The sequence below is a fragment of the Peromyscus leucopus genome, chromosome 8b (genome assembly GCF_004664715.2).
Source record: "Peromyscus leucopus breed LL Stock chromosome 8b, UCI_PerLeu_2.1, whole genome shotgun sequence".
Lineage (NCBI taxonomy): Eukaryota > Metazoa > Chordata > Mammalia > Rodentia > Cricetidae > Peromyscus > Peromyscus leucopus.
In genome coordinates, this window is record NC_051086.1 from 40,685,001 (window position 1) to 40,705,201 (window position 20,201).

At 48.7% G+C, this 20,201-nt stretch overlaps 1 protein-coding gene across 4 annotated transcripts in view; it reads right to left on the reverse strand.

The window, feature by feature from the left end:
• Positions 1-530: 530 nt before the first annotated feature.
• Gemin5 (gem nuclear organelle associated protein 5) overlaps positions 531-20,201 on the reverse strand; it is a 48,778-nt gene continuing 29,107 nt past the window's right edge. For 2 of the 4 annotated variants that reach the window (XM_028863171.2, XM_028863169.2), the window contains exons 19-28: positions 18,869-18,964; positions 17,841-17,978; positions 15,606-15,753; positions 11,640-11,759; positions 11,058-11,268; positions 9,382-9,636; positions 6,984-7,146; positions 5,395-5,887; positions 2,483-2,576; positions 531-1,911 (exon numbers count right to left, since the gene is read on the reverse strand). In XM_028863171.2, the coding sequence (XP_028719004.1) occupies positions 1,744-1,911; positions 2,483-2,576; positions 5,395-5,887; positions 6,984-7,146; positions 9,382-9,636; positions 11,058-11,268; positions 11,640-11,759; positions 15,606-15,753; positions 17,841-17,978; positions 18,869-18,964 (1,886 nt within the window). In that variant the 3' untranslated portion in view covers positions 531-1,743. Of the gene's footprint in view, positions 1,912-2,482; positions 2,580-5,394; positions 5,888-6,983; positions 7,147-9,381; positions 9,637-11,057; positions 11,269-11,639; positions 11,760-15,605; positions 15,754-17,840; positions 17,979-18,868; positions 18,965-20,201 lie in introns of all 4 variants that reach the window. The other 2 variants (XM_028863170.2, XM_028863168.2) reach the window with 1 other exon arrangement.

Consider the following 20,201-nt stretch of genomic DNA (forward strand, 5'->3'; position numbering starts at 1 on the left):
TGCTTTCTGCTACAACCTTGAGTGAACACCTTTGCTCCTCTGGCTCTGTGGTTCTCATAACTAGGGATACAGAAATAATATTCGAGTGATAGCAAGTTGATAACATCATACATTATTTAAAAGAGCAGTTTAAGAGGAAAACAGCTGTCATTTTAATTTTCTATTGGGTAGTTCTATTTTAGGTTTCTTTTTGAGTGTGTACATCTATGTACTATGTGTATGCCTGGTGACTGTGGAGGCCAGAAGAGGGTGTTGGATCCCCTGGAACGGAAGTTATAGATGTTTGTAAGCCACCATGTGGGGCTGAAATTGAACCCAGGTCCTGTGGAAAAGCAGCCAGTGCTCTTAAGCCATCACTGTAGCCCACTGGATTATCATTACTATTTTTGAGACAAGGTCTTGCTTCATAGCCCAGGCTAGCCTTGAATTCAAATTCCTCCTGCCTGTTTTTCCCCAGTAGTAAGTGGCATGCACAGTGGGCAGGGTTGCTCCCAACAAGCACTGGTTTCAGCAAATCACAAAGGTGAGTCTGTAGTTTACCAGCTACTCTTTATTCAAGTGGAGGGAACCAACTTTTCCCATTCTGTAGATGAAGTTGCTTGGCATTATCCAGTCCTCTATATAGTCAAGCCCACTCACATTTGTCAAGACTCTTGCCTTTAAGACCAATGCATCTTCCTAGAGTTCACACAATGGTACAGTAGTTCCCTTTTTTGGGTTTAGCATTTAGATTCCAAAGCTAGGCACACACAAATACCTCAAGATGCACGTCCCATGGGAGTTCCAGGGGGGAATATTTCTTGCTGCCCACAGATGAAGCCTTCACATTGGACCTCAAGAGAGGCAAAAAGAAGGTCTGTTTGGCCCACACAACCTGAGCATGTCTGCTTTTTCTGTTCTAGAAACCAGTGACAGTGGAGGCATCATCAGCCTCTGAGCTGTCTGGCTGTGTGGTAACTAGCAGCAGGCCCAGGGCTGGGGAATAAATAGTACTGCGGGTTCCAGGGTGTCCAGTGAAGCCTAATGACCCGGGAGGCACATGTAAAAGGAGGAAATATACGCATTGTTCTCCAGGCTGGGTTTTAGTCGATCCTCAACCAAAGGGTTTTATGACCCCAAAGGATTAAAGAACCACTAGGAGTGACTTTTCCTGAGCTGTCTGACCACCATCAGTCACGCTACCCAGCCTGGAGGACAACATCAGCTCTGTTCTCAGATAGCCGTAGCCATCTGTCCACGGAAGCAACTCCATACAAATAAAATCACTGTTGTCCTGGTGTTCCCAGTCAACACAGTGGGAGAGGCTAATTCCTTTACTCTTTGAGAGGTGGGAAGCCCAGCTAACAAAGTAATTAAGAAGCCCCGACCCAACAGTGAGAAGCGTGTCAAGTGCCCCTCCCACAGAATGAGACATTCCGATGGTGGGGATTTATAAAGGCAGCTGCACCTAGGACAGACAGACTTGGGGTGAAGAAGGCTTCTCTTTGGGGAAACCACGTAAGGCTTGAGACAACAGTCTTGGCGAGGGCTAGTTCTGAGTGACCCTGCTGGCTTTTGGCTCCATTACAGGAAACCACTTGGGAGGCACCAGGCAGGCTCCATTGTGAGTGGATCAAACTTCACCCTCAGCTGTCAGATGGACCACAGCATCTTTCCATTGGAGACGGGCTGGAGGCCTGGTGAGCTGTGACTGAGAAGAAAGTTGTCACAGTAGTGTGGCACAGCTTTACGGCCTCTGCAAGTTCATGTGCGCGGGGTCTGGCAGTGTCTTCTGTAAGTTCTACTGTGGCCGTACTTCTGAAGGAGCTTCTGGGCCTGTTGCTGCAGCTCGGGGTTCACGGCGCCAGGACACTGGGACCCGATGTGAAGCAAGACCAGGCAGCACTCCAGCACATCTGGAAAGGGCCAGGCCTAAAACAACAGGACAAGGCAGTGTCTGCAAGGGCGTGCAGAGGACAGATGGATGAAACTGGTATGTCTGCTGGCATGTCCTCGTGGGTGAGTCTCCTAGTGTCCCCAAATCAACTCACAGCTGCTCCTAGTACCAGTCACAGCCCAACGCACTGCTCCTCCGTGAGTACTGCACCTGCTACCATCTCCCATCTGACTTGGTTTCCCTCTCAGCCATACCTAACTCTTGTTCGGTTTTCCCTAAGACCGAGCAGGAAACCTGTGGTGTGGCCAGTCCTGCCACTGTCACAAATTACTGCAGCTAGGCAGAGACAACCGCATCCCAAGTGCTTTCTTCCTTTTTTTTTTTTTTTTTTTTTTTTTTGGTCTGTATACCACTAGCTGTCCTGGAACTCACTCTGTAGACCAGGCAGCCCTAAAACCCAGAGATCCGCCCGCCCGCCTCCCGAGGCTGGGATTAACGGCGTGCGCCACCGCCCAACTCTTGTATCCTAAAACTTTAAGCACACACAATGACAGTGGATGTAGATGACCTCAGGGGTTGGTGTGAAGCATCTCCAAACATCCTTACCTTTACACTCTCCGGAAACTCAGCTATTCTCTCATTGGCCTCCGTGAGCCTTCGGGTTAATTCAGGGAGAGAGACTGGTGCATTCCCTTCTTCTCTGCTAGCAAGAGTAACAATAAACTGAAGTCACATATGGTCACCTAACTTCTACCCCAAATGTTTCAGTTAAAGAAAACCTTTTGTTACTGTACATACATGTGTGCGATCATGGCTGTGCTTGCATGGTACAGTGTGTACATGTGGAGGTCAGGAGACGTTTGGGAGTTGATCCCCTCCTTCCATATGTAGGTTTCAGGAATGAAACCCGTATCATCAGGCTTGGTGGCAAATGCCTTTACCCACTAAACAACCTGCCAACCCCCACTGTTTTGACTGTGGTAAAAGAATAGTTAAAACCGGGCTGGAGAGATGGCTCAGAGGTTAAGAGCACTGACTGCTCTTCCAGAGGTCCTGAGTTCAAGTCCCAGCAACCACATGGTGGCTCACAACCATCTGTAATGAGATCTGGCACCCACTTCTGCATGCATACATAATAAATAAATAAATAAATAAATAAATAAATAAATAAATAAATAAATAAATTAACAAATTAACAAATTAAAAAAAAGAATAGTTAAAACCATTTCAACCACCTACAAACATATGTCCACTCATCATGCTGTGCATCATCACTGCCATCCAGGACCACAGCTATTTTTTTTGAGACAGTGTCTCACTGTGTGACCCTGGCTGGCCTGGAACTTGCTTTGTAAACCAGGCTGGTCTCTTGGTTCTAGAATTAAAGGCATTCACTCCCACTCTTGCTCAGGACCAGAGCTCTTGTGAAACAGGAACTTGCCTTGCCTATCTCTGCTGGTTGGCAGTCCACACTTGCTGTCTCATGGAACCATTATGCCATCTACCTTGTAGCAAATGTAGTACAGGCCACAGTTTCCTTCTTTTTCAACACTGGAAACACGGAGTAGTATTTCACTGAATGAATATACCATGTCTGCTAATCTACCCACCTGTCCTTGGATACTGGGCTGCTTCTCATTTTCAATGCTATCATGCACAGTGCTGCAGATGCTTACACAAACAGTGGAATTTCAATTATTTAATCATCCCTGCATTAATTTATTTAGACAGATTTTGCTGTGTAGCCCAGACTGGCTAACTTGGGGTCCTACGTGCTGGGATTAGAGGCATGCAGAACCATGCCAGGCTGCCCTGCTTTCAGTCCTCTTGACTGAGGAATAGAACGGCTGGATCTCAGAGTGCAGCTCATTTTCTAATTCCCGAGGAACTTCCATAGTGTTCTCACCTAGGACAAAGATTCAAGCTGTGCTGCACCAATCTTGACAGCAGCCACAGCACACTGGGTATGAAACGGTATTTCACTGTAGATTCATTTTATTATTTATTTATTTTTTTTTTTGGTTTTTCTGTGTAGCTTTGCGCCTTTCCTGGATCTCACTCTGTAGTCCAGGCTGGCCTCGAACTCACAAAGATCCACCTGCCTATGCCTCTCAAGTGCTGGGATTAAAGGTGCGCGCCACCACGGCCGGGCAGATTCATTTTATTTTTAAAGGCAGGGTTTCACATATGCTGGCCTTGAACTAGACAATGTAACTGAGGATGACCTTGAACTCTTGATCCTCCTGCATCTTACCCCACCAGTGCTGGGATTATAGGCATGCACCACCATGCCCACGATGCTGGTCATAGAATCCAGGGTTTCCTCTTGTTGGGGACAGACTCTCCTTACTCAGTCCTATACCTAGCCCTTCACTGTGTCATGGTTTGCGTATCTCCAGGGATGAGTGACTGGTATTTGTCACATCCTCCGTACTTTCTTGAAGCCAGCCACTTGTTATACCTAAGTAACTTCAACTCAGAGATGGAGAAGGCAACAAACTGGGATGAGACGCACACCTATGACGATGTGATGTGCCACTTTTCTAATACCTGTGACAGAAGATAGGGGCTTTAGAGGAAAGACGGCAGACAAGTGTGACAGGCCGGGGTCTCCAAGGAGTGGAAGGCAGCCAGGAACGGTGTCTTAAGGTCCTCAACAGGAATCTTGTGAGCCAAAGGTAAGAGCCCATCTCAGAGCTGTACAGCATTTTTTTTTTTTTTTTTTCTAAAAGCAAACCTGGCTGGGCACATCTATAATCCCAGCATTTGGAAGGCTGAGGTAGAAGGGCCACCACAGGGAAAGATCATGTCTTATACACAAATAAAAAACAAACCTGAACTGCCTACAGCAGTGGCTGGGATTTCTAAGTTATAACAGACCATTTTCTAATTCCTTTGGAGACAGTCCCACATTTCCTAGGTAGCCATACAGTCAATGTGACCTTGAACCACCTCCGAGTCTCCTGCCTCCAGCTCTGGAGTGTTGGGATTACAGGCATATAGTTTTTCATTTTTTCAGATTACTTATGTGTATGAATGTGTTTCTATGAGTGGGTATGCACATGAGTGCAGGCACCCATGAAAGTCAAAAGAGGGTGTTGGATCTTCTAGACCTAAGGTTAGAGGTAGTTGTGAGCCCCTGGGTAGGTGTTGGGAAAGGAACTTAGGTCTTCAAAAAAAGCGGGTGCCCTTAATTATAATGTCTCTCCAGCCCCATACTATTTTAAAGTTAATATAACCTCTGCGGATTTCTGAACTTACTGGTATTTCTTAGATTCTAGCCTGAGGAATGTAATCAAGATGAAAGGTACTAGAAGCATACGTAGTAGCACACACCTGTAATGGCAGTCTGAGCGCTAGTGTAGGGGTATATGGAGCACTGAGTGGCTTCAGAAGGGCTGGAATTAGCTGACTGACCTGGGTCTGCTGCTTCCCAACGGCCTAGTCAATGGCATCACACACTTATACTGCACAGTTATAGGACAACAAGGCCACCATGGTTCCAGACCTGAACTTACCTTGGGCTCTGAGGTTGCGAAGCGGCCTGCTCTGCTTCCTGGCCAGGGTCATCTCTGTTGGGGCCGTTGGCCGTGGCCTTGCAGAGCTGACTCTTTTGGTGCTGGCGGATCATCTCTGCCAGTGTCTCTTGGACTTCAGCAACAGTCCTCTGGGAGCTCTGGAGGCTGGCGTGCCTTTCTGAGAAGAGCTCTCTGCAGGCACTAAGTAAACGCTCACTCTCTCCACTGAGCCTGAGGCCTGCGCCTGGAGGCTGACTCGACTGTGGCTGAGCAGCAGCCCCAGGCTCTGTGTCTTTATCACTGGCGCTGTCATCTGGCTCCCTCTGCTCCGCAGGGACTGTGCTTTTCACCCAGATGCTGGACTCAGGGCCAGGCCCACAGAGTGACCACCAGACTTCATACAGTTGCCCGTAAATAAAAAAGGCCTCTAAGCTTTTGAAAGCTGCAGTGGCAAGAGAGAGGTCTCCCAGTTTATCTCGTAGGTGGTCACAGCCTAGAAGAAAAGGATCCTGGGATATGTTATACATTTCTCTATCTGTGAGAAACCTGGCTTCTCACCCATGTGTGGTCACCCCAGGAGAAGGGACAGCAATGTAACTCTTGGGATTACATCCTCTGCCCAAAGCCAATGGAACTCATCATTTCCTTTCCCACCCTGGGACAATGCAATCCCATCGCCACAGGTGACATCACTCACAGCATGACAGAAAACTATTGTTTTATTAAGAGCTCCAGGGCCACACTAATGTGGTGGGGTAGGGTATGAAGTACACTGTGCTCTGAAAATTGAGATGAACTGTAGGGACTAATCACATAGTCAATGCCTAGCCGGGTGTGGTGGCTTACACCTTTAATCCCAGCACTCAGGAGGCAGAGGCAGGCGGATCTCTGTGAGTTCGAGGCGAGCCTGGTCTACCAAGTGAGTTCCAGGACAGCCAGAGCTGTTTCACAAAGATGAAATGCCTAGCTTTCCTAATCTTTCCAGCTTGGAAACCCACATTCATTTATTTATTCACTCATTATTTATTTATTTTCAGTTTTTTGAGGCAGTGTTTCTGTATAGTCTTAGCTGTCCTGGAACTCGACTCTGTAGACTAGGCTGGGCTTAAATTCAGAGATCCACCCTCCTCTGCCTCCTGAGTGCTGGGATGAAAGGCGTGCCCTACCACCGCTCTGCTGGAAAGTCACATTTCTTGACCACCGCCCCCACTTCTTGGGTGATGGTTCGACAGGGTCTATGTAGCCCAGGCTGGCTGCAAACTCACCACATAGCCAAGGTTACCTTGAACTGCTGCTCGGACCACCCCACCCCCATGTTGGGATGGCAGGTGCATGTACCCCATATACCAGCTCTTTTTCTTTCCCTCTCCAACTGTGCTTTAAGGAGAGAGCAGGCAGGTAAGACACCGGTGCGGGTGCTTTGGTTTGGTCTCTGTAACCTGTGTAGCTCAGAGTTTGTGGCGATCCTCCTGCCACAGCCACATCCCCTTTTAATGACGCTGCCACTGCCAGTACAGTACCATCGGAGGTGGTTATACTGTGCTGTAACGGGAGGACCCAGGCAGCGATGTGTGTGCGGGGTCACTTACCGCCTGGGAGAAAGGCTGAGTAGATTTCCTGCATGAGGGTGAAGTTCCCTGAGGTGTAGCTCCGAAGCACAGCCTGCAGCAGAGCTGGCACGGCCTCCTCCCAGGAGGCCGCCTGTTGGCTCAGCATTGCCAGGGTCAGGTCATGGCAGACATGGAGCAGCAGCTGCAAAGAGGCCAGAGTCTCACTCACCTGCTAACACCCTCCTGTGGCAGAGACTTGACAAGCCTGGTCCCATAGCTAGGAACTGTACCGGAAACCAGTCACACAGAACGGCTACTCTGGAAGGCCTTTACCTCCCACCCATCAATCCCCCTCTGCCTGGTGGTAAAGTCTGAGCATTCTGAGGAGATGCACTGACCACTGCGCTTAACAGTGAAGGCAGCTGGCATGCCCAGGGAGCTGAGGAAGGAGGGTCATGAGATCAAAGGCAGACTGGGTTATACAACATCCTGTCTTTAGACTGCAAACAAAAACAAAGTGAGTTAAGTTTCTGGATCTAAAAAGCTGTAATTAGACAAACAAAATGGGGGGTGGGGGTATTATGCTTAATTGGCTGAGTGCCTGCTTAGCACGCACAAGGCCTTGGGTTCAGTCCTCAGGTTCACATCAACTTGGTGTGGTGACACACACCTGTAATCTTAGCACTGGAGAAGTGGAGGCAGGAGGACCAGGACTTCAGGGTCATCCTCTGCTATCTAAGAAGTTTGGGGCCAGCCTCAAAACAAAACAAAAAGAAGGAAATCAGCCGGGCGGTGGTGGCGCACGCCTTTAATCCCAGCACTTGGGAGGCAAAGCCAGGCAGATTTCTGTGAGTTCGAGGCCAGCCTGGGCTACAGAGTGAGTTCCAGGAAAGGCGCAAAGCTACACAGAGAAACCCTGTCTTGAAAAACCAAAAAAAAAAAAAAAAAAAAAAGAAGAAGAAGGAAATCAACAGAAATAACGTGAATAGTTGGTACCAATTCATTTTAGCATGTGGAGGTCTGAGGTACAATGTCAGTTGTCTTTCCCAATCACTCCATTTTATCTTTTTTTCTTCTTGAGACAAGGTTTCTCTGTGTAGCCCGACTGTCCTGGAACTCGCTTTGGAGACCAGGCTGGCCTCGAACTCACAGAGATTCACCTGCCTCTGCCTCCCGAGCGCTGGGATTAAAGGTGTGCACCACCATCACCTGGCCCCATTTTCTCTTTTGAGACAGGGTCTCTCACAGAACCTTAAGTTCACCAGCCGGGCTAGATCGTCTTGACAGCAAGTCCTTGGGGTCTACCTGCTTCTGCCTCCCTAATCCTGGGACATGGATGTCAACTGCATGTTAGTGATTAAACCCAGGGCCTCACGCAAAGCAGTTCACCTACTTGACTGAACCGGCTCTCCAGCCCGTAGGTTACTAAGCAGCTTGAAGCATCTGACAAGCAGTTTACAGCCACCACCAGAGTGAAGGCACACAACACCTTTGTCACACAAGGCCGTCTGACAGCACCTTCCCAGTCACCCTCCTCACGTCACTCTCAGAGCTCCTGGTTATGCCGCATGGCTTTTCTAGAATCCATGTAAATGGAGTCACAGTTTCAGTCTCAAGGGTCTTGGGACTGTCAGCCTGTTTCTGGGGCTCACTGATCTGTGCAGAGGTCTATTCTTCCCTTGTGTGGCTGTTTGTTTGGGGCTGTTGTGGGCTAAATGTCTCCAAATATTTGTATGCAGGCCTTTGAGTGGCCTCCTGATTTCACCTCTTGATGTGAACCACCCGGTCCACTTGGCTGGCTGGGCAGGAGTCTGCTATCTTTGTAAGAAACTGCAAACCCGCTTTCCATTTTGTATACCATCTGAGGAAGTCTCCTTCCTCAAAAGTAAAATCTTTTCATTTAAAAATTTAAAAAGCAGACAAATGGAGGCATATTCCTAGGATGAACTCAGTAGTTACCGTACGTCAGCTTGACCCCTCGGCATCAGCATGGGTAACCTGCAGGCGGGGACTCTCTCAGGTGAGTGGGGAGGGGGAAACAGCAGCGGGGGAGGACAGGAGGACCTCAGCTTTGCTCTATGTAGTATTTTGCCTACATGTATGTCTGTGCATGATGTGTATGCCTGGTGCCCATGAAGGCCAGAAGAGGGTGCTGGATCCCCTGGAACTGGAATTACATACGTGTATGGGTGCTGATAACGCACACTGAACCTTCTCCAAGAGCAGCCAGTGCTCTTAGCCATGAGCCATCTCTCCAGCCCCAAACTTCCTTGTATTTTAAAATTAAACAATGAGAGTCCCGAGTGAATACACAACTCAAGGCTTTCATCTGAGGGGTCTTCCCAAGGCCTGGACTGCCCTGTCTTTTTCAGATACCAACGGTTTTACTTATTTTCCGAGGGATGAAGCACACTGTCAGGCCTGGGCCGTGGCGCACCTGTCTGAAGGGGGTGTTACTTGTTGCAGACGGGTACTTGACATCCTGCAGCTTCCGCAAGGCGGCCCGACACTGCTCCGGGGTGTCCACACCGAAGGCGCTGCGCCACACACTGGCCACTCTCTGCACCAAGGTTCCTTCAGAGCCCGCGGCCCACGGGTGGTAAACGGAAGAGGGGCTTCTGACCTCTGGGGGCTGCTTTTCCTCCAAGTGTCGGCACAGAAGCTCAAGGAGGGAGAAGACCAGTCTCTGGCCCTGGGATCCAACAACACACAGGTATGACACAGGCAAACGTAGATGACACCCACACCCGTTAGAGCCTGCCGCCCCACTGGGCAACGGTTATAACAAGGATCCTGACTGACACCCACAATCCCTACCGGGAGCCACACCTAGGTCCACCCTTCAGCCCTGCAGCATCAGGCCCTCTCCTGCCGACAGCGCAGTGATGTTGGAACAGACAAGCGTGGCACTCAGGAGCTGGGCAGGCAGAGGCCGTGTCTAAGCAGGTCTGACAGGGAATCCACCAACAACAAAAGTAGCAAAAAAGCTCTAGAAAAATCTTTATTTGTTGGATTTCTCATTGCTACAAGATACCTGGCACACCCTGGGAAGTCCTCAGTTAAGCCTAGATGGCATCTGCAAACCAGTCAAAATGACCCCCCTCACCACAGTGTGGACCAAAAGGCTACAGCACTATTTTATTTTTTGCTTTGTTGAGGATGTTGCATCAGGGAGAAAATGAAGTGCTCGAGAACTACTTTTCTTAGCTGTCGATAAATGACTCTGCCCGGACTTGGTCATTTTATAACTAATGCACCCTGTGGCTCGATCTTCCAGTTCTGAGGACGCTAACCACCTATGTATCTTCCTTGGGCTCTGAACACTCAGCTGGGCACTGCTTTTCAGCCTTATTCCTGTGCTAGGGAAAGAGGAGCTTAAACAGTCCAGAAATGTCAGAAATGTCAGAACCGGCAAGGCGGCTCACACCTGGAATGCCAACTCCAGGGAGACTGAGACAGTAGGATTCTGAGTTTGAGGCCGCCTGGGCTGCACAGTACACTTATGGTAAGCGTGGACTACAGACTGCACCTCAGTTCTCACGGGTCAGAAAACAACAGTGATGGCAGTGGGAGTCTGAGTACGGCCAAAGCTCCCAACTCGCCAACACGAACGTGTTAGTGAAATCTGCTGTTTGCACAGCTTGTAGGGTTTGTCCTCATTAACTGCCGTTATCACCTGAAGTGCTGGGAATGGAACCTGGGACCGCCAGGGAAATGAGCTACCACTGAGTCATTTCTAGCCCACAGGAACAAAGCTTTCCAGAAACCAGACATGCCTGCTACTTACCGTGATCTTTCTGTCAGAGGCTAACCACTCTCCCCGGAGGGAGACAGTACTAATGTAGGAACCCTGGGCACTGCCCAAGCGCTGGCATACCGGTGGCTGTTCAGATGGTTTGTACAAACTTGTAAGCAGTAGAAATCACTGAACAGTGGTGTATCTCTTACCCCAAACATAGTAATGAGCAAGTTGTAGTATTTCAGTGAGATAGGGTAGTCACCACGGCTTTTGGACATTTCCAAAGGACACTTACTCAACTGGAAATTTGTCTACTGGGGGTTAGTTTGACCCAGCCCCTCCACACCCCCCATCCCCAGGCTCCAGAGACTGACCTGCAAGCTTTCATGCAGTCCCAAGGCTTCCTGTGCGCCCACCCAGTTCTTCACCAGAAGCAGCTCTTGGGCACATCTGAGAGCCAGGGAAGCAGCCAGCTCACTTTCTCCTGCTATGGAAGCCAGCTCTGCAGCGGTCCTGAGCGAGGCTGCATCTCCTTTTCTGGCCAGGACTTTGGCTGCATCATAGGCGGAAGTGGCTCCTAAGTAGCTGTGGCAAGAGTGAAAGCCGGTCACCAGCTGTGCGGCCCTCGCACCCCTCTTGGGTCTCTGTGGAGGCCGAGGTCGGGATGGCCCCATGCTGCTGAGTTGTATACCGCGCTGAACCTCCACAGTGCTGACTGACCCCCACAGAGGACCCACTCCCACATTCTGCTTATCTCATCAATGGAGACAGGTGTAACCTTCAAGTCTGCCCCTGAGATCGACTGACTGCCTGTGCCAAATCAGGTAACTGTGGAGCATGCGGCTGGGCTGAATCTTCCCTTCTTTTTACACTTCCGGTCACTGTACCCATTTCTACACTGAGCTCTTCCATTCTGTCGTGCTCCAAGCACATACTAAATCAGCCTCTCTGCTTACCACTTGGCTGCGATTGCGTAGTGGCCATCTCTCTCTAGGATGGACCCCCAGCTGAGGTACAGGTCCTTCAGGACAGGGTCTTCAGGGCGCAGCCGAGCCTTGGCAACTGCAATAGCTTCTCTAAAGGCAAAAGCAGGTACTTCAGTCAATCTGCAAAGGTTCCTCCATGGGAGGCTACCAATGAAAACAGTGAGTGCCCCGGGGAGGCAGCCAAATGATTAATTTCCCTAATTCCTTCCATCAGCATTTTCCACCTTCCCCATCACAAAATGGCAAGAATGCTTTGTTCCTGACATTATTCCAAACCATGTCAGTCATCTCTGGGGAAATCTGTACGAGTACACTAGAGGCTGACTAGCTGCCTTTACTTTCAATATTTGTGTGTGTGTGTGTGTGTGTGTGTGTGAGAGAGAGAGAGAGAGAGAGAGAGAGAGAGAGAGAGAGAGAGAGAGTGAGTGTGCACTTGTGTGTTGCATGTGAGTGTCTGTGCCTGTGTACACTGTACACACACTTTAAAAAAAAAGGTTTATTTATTATGTATGCACACAGTGTACTGCCTGCATGTATGCCTGCACAACAGAAGAGGACACCAGATCTCATTATAGACAGTTGTGATCCACCATGTGGGTGCTGGGAATTGAACCCAGGTCCTCTAGCAGAGCAGCCAGTGCTCTTAACCTTTGAGCCATCTCTCCAGCCCAACACACTTCTTTTTTATCACTCTTCACTTTCCCTTTTAGACTCTGTGTGGCTGTGCATGTATAAGGTGTGTGTAGGTGTGTGTGTGTGTGTGTGTGTGTGTGTGTGTGTGTGTGTGTGTGTGTGTAGGCCAGGTAACCTGCAGGAGGAGTTGGTTCTTTCCACTGCATGGGTTCTGGGTATCAAACCTGGGTCCATGGACTGGGCAGTAAGAGGCCTTACCTGCTGAGCTACCCCATTTCTTTTAAGATTGGTTAGGCTGGTTGGTCAAAGAGCTCCTGGGATCCTTCTATTCCCACCTGCTGACACCGGGGTCCCAGGCATAGGCGGCCATGCCCAGCTTTTCATTGGGTGCTTCTCCTGCTTGCAGGCAAACACTCTTACCCACCGTGCCCACACAGTCATTTCTCCAGCCCCAGCTAGCTGCTCTCTTCAAAAAAACTCACTTATTTTTACAAAGCACCGGCAGACTTAGTGGTGCTCGTCATTAGTCCCAGCACACAGAAGCAGCAGCAGCCAGATCTCTATGAATTTGAGGTTACCCTGTCCTACACAGTGAGTTCCAGAAGAGCTGGAGCTACAGTGAGACCCTGTCTAAAAACATAAATAAAACTAACAGATAAGCTATTTAGCTTCAAGTATTTTACAGATATTTTCTCAAAAATGGACAAAGTAAAGCATGTCGTCACTTTATGTTTCCAATGATAAAGTTTACACTTTCCTGAAAAATGGGATTTTCAGAAAAGAGTACCTGCCACTGGGGACTCAGAGCATCCCAAAGTTGAAAACCGTTCCAGTGAAGGTGACCCGAGACTAAAGAGTGTGACTCTTGTGGGACTTCTAACAAAGCGACTCAGTGTGTGTCACTTGGCAAATATCTCCCAAGTGCAGCTCAGCAGGAGCTGCAGCCACTGCACAGCTGTAGGAGGAGGAAAATGCTCGAAAGAGCAACGCCTTTAATCCAGCACAGGGAGGAGAGGCTGGCAGATCTCTGTGAGTTCGAGGCCAGCCTGATCTGAGAAACGAGTTCCAGGACAGTCAGGACTGCACAGGAAACCCTATCTCGAAAGAAAATAAATAAATCAAAGAAAAAAGAAATACTTGGGGCTTTTACTTCTAGGCATAGTCCTTTAAAGCAAAGGAGGAGAAATCAGTTCATACACAGAGAGGTGGCCAGGGTGGATCCTGCTGGGTCTCGGGCCATGCTGGAAACTCTGAGAGGCTGAACAAAGAACAATCAGGGAGCTTGGAGCTGAATGATGCCCAGAGCTTGTTGTGACTTGCTCGCTAAGCAAAGCCTTCGGCAGAGATATCAGAAGGTAGGAGGCCCTCACCAGTCCACAATGTGGACTTCTCTGAATCTGCCCTCCTGAAGTAAGGGGAAGGCTTACAATCCCAGCATTCCAGAGGCTGACAACACGGCCACAGATGTGAGGCTAGCACCGTCAGACTTTGTTCCGTTTCCACAAAGATCAAGGTGAGCCACAACGAAGGAGGACAAGGTAAACAAAAGGCCAACCTCACCACAGTACATCATCACACTACTGAAAATCAGTGATAATGGAAGGCGGCCTGGACACAGAGAACTCCACTGTTCTCACGCAGCACAGATGAAAATACAGCCAGTGTGGAGAGCACGCCTGTAACTGAAGTACCCGGAAAACTAAGGCAGGAGTTTCCAGGCCAGCCTGGGTTACATAACCAAAAAGTATCAACAACAATAGAAAGAAAATCTGCAGTATAGGATTCTTTTAGGCTCTTGTTCCTCAAGCTGCTACAACTACAGGTGTGCATCACCACAGCCACTGTTCCTGGTCCTCATTCCTCCCAGTGCTGGGTTGCAGGTGTGGACCACCACATCTGGAAGTAATCTAGAATTCTAAACTTGGAAAAGATCTCTTCAGATGAAGGTGAAATTATAGGCTTTTACACACAAAACAAGTTTTGGGAATTATCACCAGTAGAACATACTATTAAACAAACAAACAAACAAACAAACAAACAAACAAACAAAACTGTCAGGGGCTGGAGAGATGGCTCAGTGATTGAGAGCACTGGCTGTTTTTTCCCAGAGGATCTGGGTTCAATTTCCAGCATCCACACAGTGGCTCACAAACCATCTGTAACTCCAGCTCCAGGGGACACAATGCCTTCTTCTGGCCTCTTTAAGCACAAGGCACACACACACACGGTGCACAGACAAATATGTGGACAAAACATCCATACACATTAAAATGAGTAAATAAACAAATTTAAGAGGACGTAGCTAGAAGTCAGTACAGGAACCTGACAAAAATAGTCCATCCAAAAAAAAAAAAAAGATATACTTGACAAACAAGAAAGAAACACCAAGGTGTGCAGATACAAGCCAAGGACAGCAAATGAATATTAAATGTCACCGATTCAAACATCCCACTTAATGGCAGACATGGTGAGACAGAGAACCAACTGTCTAGCTCATGCCGCCTAGAATGGTCCTCCGCCACTGTGGCTGACATACAGGGTTACACTGGAAAGAGACCTCACCAGTCACCCCAGTAAGAATGGTGGACGGCCCTTCATCCAAACTGAGAACTGTGTTGGCTGGTTTTTACCAACTTGACACAAACCTAGACAAATCGGGAAGAGAGGGTCTTAACTGAGAAATGCCTCCAGAAGACTGGCCTGAAGTAGGTCTGTGGGGTACTGTCTTGATTGATGACTGACATAGGACAGCCCAGCCCACTGCGCGTGGTGCCGCCCCTGGGCAGCTGGTCCCGGGCTATGTAAGAAAACAACATGGCTTCTGCCCCAGTTCCTCCCTCCCGGTTCCTGCCTTGAGTTCTGGCCCCGACTTCCCTCAGCAGTTACGACTACAGCTGGAAGCTGAAGTTGCTTTTGGTAATGGTGTTCACTACAGCAACAGAAACCCTAAGACAGGAATGTTGGATTTTTCCTTAAAAAAAAAAAAAGTGGTATTGGTGGGGGAGCCCCAGAGAAACTGCTCAGCAGTTAAGAGCACTCACTGCTCTCCTGTAGAAGACCCAAGCTTGGTTCCAACATGTTGGGTAGCTCAAAACCTCCTGTAATTTCAGCTCTAGAGGGATCCACTGTTCCTGGCCCCCATAAGACAACTGTGATCATGTGCACATACCCACGACACACACATAAAGATAATCTTTAGGGAGTCGTCAAGCCCCCAACTATTTTCTCTGTTCCCATTGCGTCATCAACAAGTTTAGATCACACAGTACGTCAGATGCCGGCCGAGGCCCAAACTGCACAGACCTGTAGAAATGATTTGACTTGAGGAGTTCCACAGCTTCATACACTTTGTGGATGGACAGCAGGTAGGAGGCAGCCTTGACATACTGATCCTGGAAACACAGCTGCTTGGCAAAGGCTTCCACGGCCCACAGCCACACACTATAGCCAGCTTAAAGAAAAAAAGGGGGAGGAGGGTGTGTAAACGGAGGTACATTTGAGTTAAAACGCCGTTTTCATCACTCAGTAGGCAGGACGATCAGGCACACTTCAGATGCTACCGTAGCCCTTCTGCCCCCCTCCCCTCCCCACACCCACACTGTGAAACAGGATTTGTTCCTCTGACTCGCTCTATCACATGAAGACGAAGTTCAGGGAACACTTCTGGGTAGGAACAGACAGTGACAGCGAGACTGTGTGGCCATGTGTGTCTTCCGCTGAGGGTGAGGTCCAAAGAGAGCTTCTGGCTGGGTTGATGAGACCCGCCACACATTCTGATCTATGTGACCCACTTACATGTTCACCACAGCATCAACGGCTCCACTTCACAGCCATAGAGATGTGTCAATCATGGCGCCCCTGCTCTAAGCTATTCATTCATAAGAAGATTTTAATATATGGTTGCTTTTTTGCTGTTTCTTCTTTAGAGACAGGGTCTGACTACACAGCCCTGGCTGGCCTGGAACTCACAGAGATCCACCTGCCTCTGCCTCCCCTGAGCTGGGATTAGTGTGCAACACCATGCCCTGCTGGCACCATCTGTTTTGCGACATCTCCAATAGAGATGGCCGTGTTTGTGGGGGAGGAATGGTGGTCTTTTAAGGACATTTAGGGGGACCTTTTCTTCTTGCTTCTTCGTTTCCTAATCACAGTGTACTTTATCTAATTCACCATTTCACCAAACTTCGATTTCTCCCGGCCTGGCTGTCTTTCACTTCTCGTAGCACTTAGAAAACTCTGCAAATTAGCCGGGCGGTGGTGGCGCACGCCTTTAATCCCAGCACTCGGGAGGCAGAGCCAGGCGGATTTCTGTGAGTTCGAGGCCAGCCTGGGCTACCAAGTGAGTTCCAGGGAAGGCGCAAAGCTAAACAGAGAAACCCTGTCTCGAAAAACCAAAAAAAAAAAAAAAAAAAAAAAAAAAAAAAAAAAAAAAACTCTGCAAATTGACTTGGACGGCTAGATTTTCCGTATGTTCCTTTCTGCACATCTGCATAAGGAAGGCATAGACAGACATCTTGCCATTTGGTTTCTTAGGGTCACCTTTAGCCATCCGGACTGTATTGTTCACAGTGTGCCCAGGCTCCTGTCAGCTGCTCCACTGAGAGCCACCTTGATTCTTCTATATTCTGGGGCTCGCTCACGTTAAGAGTGTACAAGGCTGCCTCAGTCTCTGGGTATTTGTAAGGGTTTCCACTCTGTGTACATGACTTCACAGGTCTCTTACTTATAGACATGTAGGTAGGCCCTTACAGTCTTTTGTTATGTCCATGAATATGAGTGTAGTTTACTTTCTATCATTAGAACGGTTGGGCCAAAGGCTTTAAGCATTTTCAAATCTATCATACAGTCCAATTGGCCTTCCAGATGTGCTTTGTCCATCAGTGGCTTATGTGCTAGAGGCATGGTCGAGCTGGGCCTGGGGGACAGTAATTAAAACACAGGGCAGCGGTCCTGGACAGCCTGACTACTGCTGACCCGTGGAGTCGACTAATTCCCAGGAGCTGTTAGACAAAGAGCAAACTTGGCTCGGTCTGCCTCACCCGGGAAGCCAGCCTGTCCTGTCTTCCCTACATTCTGACTCTGTGCTGGCCCTGCCACCACTGAGCAATGCGGGCTCTGGCTCCCGAGCTCCAGAACTCTGAGCAGAATGAACCTGCTCCTTATAGAGCACAGGGCTGCGGCTACTCTGTCCTGACGAAACACAGTGGTGATGTGTCCCCAGCCTTTGCCATTGCTGCAGCGCCAGCTTCTGTAAAACCGTCTACTTGGGAGTGACTTTAAGCCCAAGGCAAGTGCTGCCACGTCATCTTTTCTCCTTTGTGCCCTGAACTGGTGAGTCCTCTGCCCTGCCTCCCGGCTGCTGGCTCTGCACCACCACACCAACCAGTGCCCCAGCCACCACCACACCAGTGCCCCAGCCACCACCACACCAGTGCCCCAGCCACCACCACACCAGTGCCCCAGCCACCACCACACCAGTGCTGGGTATCTTTAATGGCACGTTCTGGAAGGCCACACACTTTTTCAGGAAGCACATACCTACTGGTGCCACGGCCACGAGGCTGTCGGTAAGCTCTCCTCGCTCTGCTGCCGCCTGGAGAACACCTTTCAGATCTCCTTTCCAGAGCATGAGCTGGTGAAAAAGCTCAGGGTGGCCACTTTCCAAGTGACCTTTTCCTGTTTAGAAGAGACAGTGAAGGAAAGCTGTTTTGACCTTTATAAAACAAGAGTCAAAGTGGAAGAGAATATATAGGCACCTACTAAAATGATTTTAAGATTTTTTTTTATTAAAAAAAATTTATTTTATGTTCATTGGTGTTTTGCCTGCATGTATGTCTGTGTCAGAAGCCCTGAAAGTGGAGTTACAGACAGTTGTGAGCCGCCATGTGGGTGCTGGGAATTGAACCCGGGTCCTCTGGAAGAGCAGTCAGTGTTCTTAATTGCTGAGCCACCTCTCCAGTCCCGATTTTAAAACGTGAAATCTTTCCTTTCACTTTACTTCAGAGACAAGGTTTCTGTCTGCACTATGACACCTGCTCCGGCTCATCCTCTTGTCTGTTTCCATTTTGTAGCTGGGTTAGGACTGCAGTGTGAGCTATGCGTGTTCTGAGGACTGAACTCAGGTCAGAACTGCACTTCTACCTGAGCCAGCCCTCTGCTCCCTGGCTTTTTTTTTTTTTTTTTTTTTTTTTTTAAAGACAAAGTCTCTTCATAGCTCAGGCTGCCCTAGAACTCACTGGATGGACATACAGGGTGGCCTCAATCTTGTGATACTCCTGCTTTAGCCTCTAGAGTGCTGCGATTGTAGATGTGAACCACAGACCAAAGCCAACATGTACGCATGGGTCTGGAGCCCAGCTGACCACTGCCACCAGAGGCCTTCAAGTGCATTCCACCAGTTAGTGGCTGCTGTTTGGAGTCTGAGAACCACATAAAGGACATGTGGCAGTGGCCAAGATGGCAACATATTTGTAAGCAGAAAAGCTGCATAGAGTGGCAATGCATAGGCTGGCAGCCACCCAGAGTGAGGAGAGACAGGGCGATATAGACAACGGAGCAGGCCTCACCTTCTGTTTCCATCATCCTGTACAGAGTAGCCCTGTCTGTGAAAAGGCCCAAGTGGAACCGTTCCTCAAGGTCGGCAGACACATCTTCATTTAGCTCTGTGAATTGAAAAGGTCAACAGGGAAATGACATCCACTGCTTTCTGTCCAGTCGTTTCGGGATACATGCCCCAACACCTACTCCAGAGACAAAAAAAAAAAAAAAAAAACCACACTCCAGGTCCTCACTGACTCTACCTCCTATTAGTTACAGACACAGTTTGGAATCTTTAAAACTCAGCTTGGGCAAAATCCAACGAGACAATACCATTTTGTAGTTTGTGCTAACAAAGGCTTGAGGGAAAAATATGGTAAGAGGATTCCAAATTCAACATGTCTTTTAAATTTACTGTTAAAAAATTAACCAAAATTAACCAGAATGGCCTAAGAATTCCCTAGGAGCAGGCATGGAGCTGAACAGCTTTAATCCCAGCACTCAGGAGGCAGAGGCAGGAGGATCTCTGTGAGTTCGAGGCCAGCCTGGGCTACAGAGTGAGTTCCAGGACAGCCAGGACTGCTACACAGAGAAACCCTGACTCGAAAAACCAATCAAGCAACCAAACCAAATCAAAACAAAAACAAACAAAACTAAAACAGTCAGTGGTGTTTGGGCACGGCTCAGTGGTGGAGGCCTTGCCTAGCACATTACAGGCCCTGGCGTCCATCCAGAGTACACACCCCACCCGAGAATGTAAAAAATCCCGATTTCCAGTAAGTTTAACTGTTGTTAACCAAGGAGGCTCTAGGCCATCTCAAAATTCCAAAAACAAGCCATACCTATAAGAAGAACAGGAGAAAACAGTGGTAGCCAGTAGAGTGGGCAGGGGATTCACTCTCTTGGATTCTTTGAATTGTGCTTTACTGTGCTATTCTTTTTAACACATCAAATTCATAATAAAAACACCAAGTTGTTCAAATACCAAAATACTGGGCTGTGACAAACAAAACCAAAATCATTTAAAAAAAAACAAAACCTCCATCAAATACATCAAAGTAACTGCCAGACGTTATGGGGGGCATCTCTAGTGAGGATTTTTTGTTTTAACCTAAAGACACTGGTAGGGAAGAGTGGAAGGCAGATTTACACGGAGATGTGTAGATGCCTTGCCTGATGTGGCACAAAGATGGCTGGCTGGGTAGCAGAGTGACAGATGGGATAATGGGAGCAGTGACTGCAGGACAGGGGCATGGCAGGGGGCAGGGGGCCAAGGAAGCTGGGAGAAAAGCACAGGCAGTAGTGATCTGAACGTTTGCTCATTCACTTAACACACAGCACCATTATCAGCTGCAACGCACA